The sequence below is a fragment of the Zeugodacus cucurbitae genome, chromosome 4 (assembly GCF_028554725.1).
Source record: "Zeugodacus cucurbitae isolate PBARC_wt_2022May chromosome 4, idZeuCucr1.2, whole genome shotgun sequence".
In the NCBI taxonomy this organism is placed as follows: Eukaryota; Metazoa; Arthropoda; class Insecta; order Diptera; family Tephritidae; genus Zeugodacus; species Zeugodacus cucurbitae.
Genome location: NC_071669.1, coordinates 8,123,942 through 8,133,691, shown reverse-complemented (window position 1 = coordinate 8,133,691; position 9,750 = coordinate 8,123,942). Strand labels below are relative to the sequence as shown.

The 9,750-nt window shown below is 41.9% G+C and overlaps 1 protein-coding gene across 1 annotated transcript; it reads right to left on the bottom strand.

The window, feature by feature from the left end:
- Positions 1-261: 261 nt before the first annotated feature.
- LOC105208739 (toll-like receptor Tollo) lies at positions 262-9,399 on the bottom strand. Its single transcript, XM_054229005.1, has one exon. The coding sequence runs from the start codon at positions 8,660-8,662 to the stop codon at positions 4,373-4,375; it is 4,290 nt and encodes a 1,429-aa protein (XP_054084980.1). The 5' UTR covers positions 8,663-9,399; the 3' UTR covers positions 262-4,372.
- Between the last annotated feature and the right edge of the window lie 351 nt (positions 9,400-9,750).

Genomic DNA, 9,750 nt, shown 5'->3' with positions numbered 1-9,750 from the left:
TAGTTCTTTTTATTTTTCAATACTATAAAAATGGCTTATATTTAATATATTTACAATAATATCGTTTTATTTATATTTTTAAATTATTACAGCCTAGTTTTTAGTTTACAAAGTTTGTCATTTGCTTTATTATTATTACATATTATTATTTGTTTTTCTATACAAAAATTGCCGCTTACTAAAGTAATCAGTCAGTCAACATGTGTTTCGGAGGATGCTCGCTATTCGACGGAAATTTATACACACACACACATATAATACGCTTTACTTCAAATGCCTAAGGCTGAGTACACACGCAAGCCACGAGCGCTAAAATAACAACAATTTTTGTAGCGACGCTGTGCACTAAGCCATGGACAAATAAAGCTTTATTGTCTTGTGTAACATTATTTTATTGCATTTAACTGTGCGCTGCTTACTACACTACCTCACAGTCGGTTGATTATGTTGTATTTGTTGTTGTGTTTTATTTATTATTATATAATATGGCCGGCAGCGTTGGCTTTTCCGCACTACAAAGGAGACACACGCATATATCTTATATAAACAGTTATATACTACATATGACTGCCATTATGCGTGTAAGTGTGTGTGCCTTCATTTGTGGTAGAGGAGAAAAGCTTTCGCCATTTAAGTACGCCTAAAGAAGGACATGCAAAAAAAAGTTGTTAGGCAACGGCGGACGGTTTTTTACACGTTCAATGCTCGATTACTACGAATATTTACAGTTGTGTTTTAATGACTTTTGGTTACAAAAATTTTCGTTCTTCCATTTTTACTGTTATTTTTTATAGCTTTTCTTAATTTTTTTACATTGAAATATATTTTCTACATTTTGATTCGTTTTAAAATTAAATTAAATTTTAGGACGTAGTATGCTGGTTTCGCTTAAAAGCTAAGCGGCATTTCGGCCATTTTTTGTTTCTTATATAACTAATAGTAAACGCTGTTTCCACTTTTGTTTTTCGTAATTTACAATTTAAATATGCCTATATAATATTATTTTAATTTTAACTCTTTACATACATATCACAATGTTTTTGTTGCTATCGACTAAACTTATAAGATATGATAATTAAATTTATTTAACAATTAACGGTAATTTTTAAATTATTTAGTACAATAAATGCAGTTATTTTGTTGTTGTTGTTGGGAGTGAGGTGTGTGTGCGGTTGATAATGCTGGCTTTACATAAAAATATGGAATGCTTTCTATTTGTTTTGTGTTGAAATGAAGTGTGAAGTAACTTTCATGCAAAGCTTTAGAGCTTTCATCAATTTTTCGATGAAATTATTGTTTATTGATAGCCAGCTAGTAGTTTGAAATGTTTTTTCTTGATAGTGTGAGCTTTCATGTCAAGCTTAAGAGCTTTTTGCAGCGATTTTAGGCTTTCACTTTTTCGAAGAGCTTTCATTCAACTTAAATAACATTTAAGCAATTTCGAACAATTTTTGTAACTATTTGTGCAACTAACGCAATAAAAGTAGCTTTTTATGAGCTTTCACTAAAAGCTTAAAAAGTGTTGTGCGCAAATAGTAGCACTCTAAAAAATCGTTTTTCTTTACATTCTAACATCAAAATACTACAATATTTCTATGTTTTAACTCTTTGCTTCGCATTTTGCCCCAAAAACTTTCAGTTGCATTCAGTTTTTTCGTACGATTTCTGCTTTCTTTCGATTTTTAACTAAATTACTGCGCGTTTTGTTACAGTTATTTCATATATAATGTAAAAATGTCCTGCAGTTACTACGTTCTTGTGTTCTGCATGCCACAATCGCATGCTTGCATGACGCGTTGAGCGGACCTTAAGAGCCACAAGAAAGCAACAACAACAAATGAAATGAAATTATATTAAAATCATGCAAGCAACGAAATGCCAGTCACCAATGCGATTGACGTAGTCCGTCGAGTTAGTGCGCCAATAACCGATATATGCCAAAGTCACATTTGTTTTGCTCGCTAGCTGTAATCGAGGTATGGATCGGTTGTTTTGGCTGACTGTTTGACTTATTGTCGTACCTTTTTCTTCACTAAACACACTATCATACAACATTTATGTTACTGTTTCTCTGTCTACCTAGTCCCCTCTGTGTTTATCTGCCTGTGGCACCTACTTTCGCCTTCTGTGCTACAGTCTTTGTTCGTCTATTTTGCTCTTTGCTTCGCACATTTTTTTTTTGCCTACCTCATGATCTCTGATGGATCTTCCAATAGCACATTTCAGCATGGCATCAAGTGTTTTGGCTCAAGCAATGTTCGTCGTTGCACTTGGCCGTCTACTTTTTCTTCTACCTAAGCAACACTGTGTCGCTGATCGTTTGCAGCTGGCTGTCTGTGTTGGCCTGTCTACTGTCGTAGCGACTAACTGGCGTTCAGACGCGTGAGTTTGCTCCCCACTCTCTATCGCTCTCATTCATTACCTGTATAGCGCTCTCACTCTCTTGAACACTTTAGCTGTTTGCCTACCTTTTCAGCGCTGTTTCTTAGTTATTTTCTGGTGTGTGTACGCTTTTGTTACCATTCTTTGTTGTTGTTTTTAGTTTATTATACACCATTCTGTGTAACCGGCCACGGTTTTTATGTAGTCAACTTCGCGTCCACTTAACTTCTTGTGCGCTTATTTCTCTGCTTATTGCTTTTTAGTCGCAATTTTGCATTGAACTTTTCTGTTTGCTGTTGTTAGTTGTTGTTGCTGTACATTTTTTGTTGTACCCTTTTTATGATTGTTGCATGCAACATCAATTTTCTGTAGCACAGGAAACTCATAATGGCTAGTGAGTAGGAAAAACAACTTGATATAAAACAACGACAGCAACAACAACATGGTACTGCTTTGCAATGTAAAACGTGCATAATGAACAACAACAACAACAATAGCAACACTAACAAGCGCTATGCATAACATTCCCAATCATCGCATTACGTATCGACGTTGGCGCTGCAACTTGTTTGTGGCAACATTGCCATGGCCAACATAATATTAATGCGGTTAGCTTGTCTCAGGCAATTTGTTATTGCTGTTGTTGTTGTTGTTCTGCTTTTGCGAAATATATGCACGCTTTTGTATGCGTTTCGCTTGCTCGTTTTGGGGTTTTGAACTTTTTTTGGACTTTTTTTACGATTTTTTGTGCTTTTCGCCTCGTTGCAACTTACAACTGTTGCGTTTTTTGGCTTGTTAAAGTCGCATGTCCGAAAAGCGAGCAAGCAGCGCTACAATTTTTTGTTTTTATTGCAAAAGTAAGCTTGTGGCAGCAGTCACTTTGAATGGGTTTTTAATTAGTCAGCGTAGTTCAAGGCGCCTGTTAACGAAATTTATAGAAATGTGGCAAGAAAAAAATTTCAAAAAATTTAGTAAAAAATAAGGAAAAATACAAAATTTTGAGAATTTAATTAAAAAATTTTTTTTTTTAATTTTTTTTTTTTTGAAATTTTTTTTTTTGGAATTGACTTGGAACAAAAAATTTTGAACAATTTTTTTCTAATTAAATCCAAAAATTCTAATAAAAACTACAGTTATTTTTGAGTCTAAACAAATGCCATTTTTATCTGTCGCTCCGCTACGCCGGTCACGCAGTCGCTGCCACGCAACAGGCGACAACTTTAACGTGACTAACTGCTTTCATTGCAACATAATGCACACAAAATAATCGTAAAACAACAACAACAAATACTAACAAACACAAAAACAACAGCACAAAGTGCACAGCAAAGAAATATGTGCCAATAGTCATGTTGCACGAAGTAAATGTTCAATGCCAAATCGAATTTCGTCTATTGCCGTTCATTGCTTTGTTGTACATTTTCGCTTTTGTTGTTGCTTATTTCGTCTTTAATATAATGGAAAATACGTTAGCGTTTGTAAAGAAATAGATTTTCGATTTTCTATTTGTATGTATTATGCTGTGTTGCATTCAGCGCGCAGCATTGTTGCTCTACCATTCAAGGCACACACACACACACAGAGACAGAGCGCTGGCTACTTTTGTTTCAAAGATTTGTTTGACCTGAATTAGGCAAATGAATACAAATCGCTGTTGAATGGAAATTTCAAAATGTGAAAGGCAAAAATTTGAAGTTGCATGTGTCTCTAGCGGCAGATTAGTGAATGTTGTGAGCAAGTGATCGCGGTAATATGAGGTATAACGATTTTTAGAATCTCGAAATAAGCTGATAACAAAAAACTCACTGTTCTACAGCCGCTGCCAGCTAATTGGAAGCGCTCAACTTTAATATTGTTGCAACACTTTTAAACCGCACACCAACTCACCCACTAAGTCAACACTAGTTTTACAAACTCTCAGTCACAAGCATACACGCGTTTTCACTTACAACTTAGACACTACACTGCTACAGCTGCTTGCACCCATCTCTTAGATATGCACGCCCATCGTACGACCGGAACTCTGCGAGCTGCCGCCCGCCGCTGATGATTGCGTCGTAATGCTGCGCGGACTGGGACAAGGCGGTGGCGGCAACTGTTGTTGTTGTATGCTCGAAGGTGGCGCGCCTGCTGTCGGCAGCAGCTGTTGTGACTGTTGTGGCGGCAGCGGCAGTTGACCACATTGCACCGGCGCACCCATTAGCATCGCGGCTTGCTGGTGTTGTTGTTGTTGCGCCGCAGCAGCGGCCGCGGAGTTATTTCGATTGTGATTCTGACGACTGCCATTGATGTTGTGATGCATTTGCGAACGGAAGCTGGCGTGTTGCAGCTGATGATGTTGCAGCGCCGCCTGTGGATGCATATGCGGATGCATGTGATGAGCGCCGGTTGACATATTACCGCCAGCGCCGACGCCACTACCGGCGCCCGCTGACAACATGTGATGTTGATGATGATGGTGGCTGGGTGGCAGTTGCGCGATGGGCATGTGTACGCCTACACCGGTGCAACCGCCTACGCCAGCATTGCGCATGCGGCGCTGATTGTTCGGCACGTCGGGGAGTGCGAAACGTAATTTCTCCCAGAACAGCTTGTCACCCCACTGCAGGTATGTGTTGGTTTTCAGATAGAGACGCAGCTCTGGGTCGATATCCTTTTGTGGCACCTCGCCGAGCACGATCAGTATGAGGCGGCGTCGACGATCGCGCAACACAGATTGATGCGCCGATTTGAATTCGAAGCGACACCATTCGGATTTGATGAAATTCTCGGAGAGCACCATAATGGTGCGGCGTGAGGTATCGATAGCTTGCACGATGGCATCAGCCATATAGCCGCCAACGGGAAAGTCGCGATGATGCAGGCAGAGCTTATAACGTGTGTCTCCCTGCTCCAGCATAGGCGCAAGATCTTCGCTGACGAAAGCTTCATCCTTCGAGCTGTACGAGATGAAGGCATCGAAGAGTTTTTCACGTTCATTCTTATCCACATCGCGATTCGCATTGCAGAAGAGTCGTATGCCGAAGCGTGAGTGACACCAAATGCGCATCTCCTGGCGGAAGATGAACACGAGCAGCGTGCAGATGATCACGAACACAAAGCTGGTCAGTATAGCTACCAGTATGGGCACATATTCATGCATCGGTGGCTGTGAGAGTATCATTTTCGTCGAGGTCATGTTGCCGTTGATGATCACATTATCATTGGGATCAGCGCCGTTGTAGTGGCCAGCGCCCAAAGGTGACTGATGTTGTGGCGCTTGCAGGCCACCATTGCAGGCGACGAAGCGTGTTTGCGCATCCAGCAATGGATCGCCGCTCAAGTAGATGGCATACTGCTCATTAGCCGGTTGTTGACCGCTCAACACGTTGTTATTGTTATTGTCGGTTGTTGTAGCATTGCTGCCGGCGAGCAAAGAGCAACGCAGCTTCACTTTATCTTGCACAGATTCACGCCGATTGACGTAGTCGCGTAACTTATCGATAAACTCACAATTGCAAGACCACGGATTACCAGCCAGACGCAGCTCATTCAGATACGAGGGCAGGAAATTCCACACAGCGAACTCAGTGATGGCATTATGATCTAGACGCAGTATTTTCAGGTGGTAGAGGTGCGTGAAGGTAAGCGTATCAATGGTGGCGATGGCATTATGTTGCAAATATAATTCCTGCAGATTGTCAAGTCCCTGGAATTCATTACCATTCAGCTGACGCAAATTGTTGTGATTCAACTGCAGCACTTCGAGTTCGAGTAGCCCGTAGAATGTACGATTGTGCACGATTTCAATGCGCGAGTGATTCAAATGCAGCACCTTTAGGCGCTTGCGTCCGATAAATGCGTGGCTGGAGAGTTCGCGGAAGTTATTGCCATCCAAATACAGTTGCGTCGCATCCATGGGTATGTGCGAAGGCAGCGTGCGATCGTAGGCGGAACGCGAGCAGTCCACCACATTCGATGTCCACGATTGATCGTGATAGCAGGAACAACGATCCGGGCACTCCATTTTACAATCGCATGCATAGAAGTCGCAGCAGTGGCACAACGCAAAGCAGTGCGCCTCGTATTTGCAGAGGAACTCATTCGATTTAGCCTCGATTAGCGGCACGTGCGTCTTGCCGCGCGCATACGACAACTTACAGTAGATCTGATCGAGATCCATGAGTTGCGGTTGCGTGCGTGACTCGCTGTTGACCTTCTGCAGCCAATCGAGATTGCAATCGCATTCGAACGGATTGTGACCAATGTAGAATTCGGGTATGTCCTTGTCGTCGGGTATGGGCGATAGGCGTAAAGCGTTCGGCTCCAACGTGGTGAGGCGGTTGCGTATGAGGTCGACGCGCGTAAGATTGGGTTTCTTAAAGAATGTATACGGTTGTATTTTGCTGATCAAATTATCATTTAAGTACAGCACTTCCACGCTATTCGGTATCGAACTTGCCGTAATCTCGCTTAACATATTCGAGCTGGCATCGAATGTGCTCAGACTGAGCTCATTTTCGATTTCGAAATAATTGCCTAGCTGTGTGATGCGATTGGCACGCACATCTAGCCACTGCAAACCGGTCGGTATGTGCGAGTAGTCGAACTTCTCCAAGCGATTATCCGAAATGTTAAGCCACACCAAATTTGGTAATTCGGTGAATAGCCCATCGATGCTCTTTAAGTGATTACCATCCAAACGTATGGCCTGCAGCTGTGTATTGCGGTGTAGCGCACCAGCTTCGATGCCTTTGATTTTATTACCGGACAAATTTAGTATCTGCAGCGATGACATGCGATCGAAGACACCGCGTCGTATAAACTCAATGGCATTCTCTGTTAAACGCAAGCCATACAAGTTGGCCATAGCCGAAACGCTGGTATTTTCGATATTCTTAATTTGATTTTCGCCAATGTCGAGTGTTTTCAGCAGTGGCACAGCGCTCAACGCATCCGGTATGGTCTTCAGCTTATTGCCATTCAAATGCAGATCCTGTATGCTCGAGCAATTGCGCAACGCTTGCGTGTCTATTTTTGTAATGGCATTGTAGTCGAGACTCAGCACGAGTATGCCGTAGAGACCACGCAATGTGTGCGGTCCCAGCATGGAGATGCGATTATTGGACAAGATCAATGTATGCAAGTTGGCAAGATCGGCGAAGGCGCCATCTGGTATGTGATCGATGTAGTTCTCCTCGAGTTTCAAAATCTGCAACGAGCTGAGCGAACGAAAGATGCTCGCCTCCAGCTTGCTGATCTTATTCGCTGACAAGTCGAGCAACACCAAACGCTTCAAGCCCACAAAAGTGGCGGCATTAACCCACTGTGAGTTCAGCTCATTCGCTGACAAATCCAAGACGAGCAAATCAGCTAGCTCGCTGAATAGTCCGGGCGCCAACACATTAATACTGTTATTCTTCAGATAGATCTCCTTCACATATTTCGCCTCTGCGAAGAGCTCTGGCGGCAGTGAGGTCAAACGATTGCCAGACAAATTGACAATCGACAGCGACACCAAACCCTCGAAAGCGCGATCCGCTATGAAATTCATGCCGTTACGCGCTAAATTCAAATTACTCAAGCGTCCCAAACCGGAGAAGATCGCCGATGGCAGGTTGGCAATCTTATTAGCGCTCAAATCGATATGCGTCAGCGATGTGCCGCAAATGCGTGACTTGCGTGAGCTCAACGCGGCGCTAAAGTGGAAATTGCCAATATCTTGTATTTCATTATGCGAAATATTGAGATGTGTCAACACTTTCAACGGGCACACCATGCCGTCCGGTATCAACCAGATATTATTCAAACTCAAATCCAAACGATCCAATTGGCGAAATTCGCTAAAACTGCTGCTCGCTATATCTAGCGACATGGTCGACCAGTCACCGTTATGCGTGCGTATGGTGAGATTACGCAAATCCTGCAAACCACGGAATGAACCCTCCGTAATATTGCCAAGTTTGCAGTATTCAATGGTTAGCGCGCGCAGCTCGACTAACGAACGAAACGAGTCCGGACTGAGGCTGCTCTGGAAGAAGAGCGCATCATTGCACTCCAGACGCAGACGTATCGTATTCTGTGGTTGTATCACGCTGAAATTCGTGTTCTCCAGCTCGGAGTTGATGGTGCGCAGATGACAGACGAGCGTGATGTCCGTTTCGCTGGTGCCGGACCAGCGACACTCGTCGGGCGCCTGATAGAGCACTGTTTTGCTAAGTGCCGCGCCGAGCACCGGTATGATGACGGTGATGAGCACGGAGAGTATGGTTTTCGAGATGAGTGTCATTTTGGTGGACATTGTGTTGTTGTTGTTGTGGAATTTTGTGTTGATATTTTAGAAATTTTTTAAGATTATTTTTCTTTAATTTGCGCACTTTTTGTGTTGTTGCACAAAATACACACCAAATAATTGCACACACGCGCACACTTTACTACGTTGTTGCTTATGTTTGTGGCGTAAATAACGTTACTTCTTTAATTTGCGCATTTTAGTCAACATTTATGCGTTTTTTTTTGTTGTAAGAAAAAAAAAATTTTTCAACTTTCTGCACTAGTTTTGTGCCAGCACGCACTTTTGCCCACTGCACTGCATTATTGTTGTTGTATTTTGTTTAAAAAATTTTTATGTAATTTTTTTTTTCAATTAAAAAATTGTTTATTTAATAAGCCGCGCAACCGGAAACCCGTAATCCAAGTGTTGTCTGTGGCGATACGAAACGAACTTGTAAGCGTTTAAATAAATTCGTTGAGTTGGTCGTTTCACATTTTTTGCTTTCGCCAACTTTGTTTATATTTATTTATAATACTTTGAGTAGAGAGCACTTTGCACTTTAAATTTTTATTTTTAAAAATTTTAATTTTTCGTATTTTTTGCACTTTATTCTATGTAAATATATACACCGTTGCATATATACATATATATAATGTGAATTTTTTTTTTTTATTTTTCTTTTAGTTTTTAGAAACCATCCGACGTGCACAGCGTTGATGTGCGATCGTCACGAACTCTACTCACAAACTGATTACTCAAAGTGCATGCAGTCGATTAACTACTGAAAGTAAATGCCAAATCGGCTGGCTGGAGTAGCTAGAGCGCGGCGGAGACAACGCATAAAATGCATTATTAACATGAAGTGGCGAGCGCTCCCTTGGCAGTCAGTAAGGTAGGTGAGTTTATTTGAGTAAGAAAAGCAGTTCTACCACTTGCAATGCAAGTCCAGAGAGCGAGAAGGAGAACAGATTCGCGTGTTGCTGCTCACTTTGGTGGTTGATCACCGATTTTAGTGTTTTAGTAGTTTTCCAATTCACTAGCTATACTCGCATTAACGCCGTAACATCTTTGGCTTTGACTTTGAGCTCTCATATATTCGCGTGCACGCTCTCAGA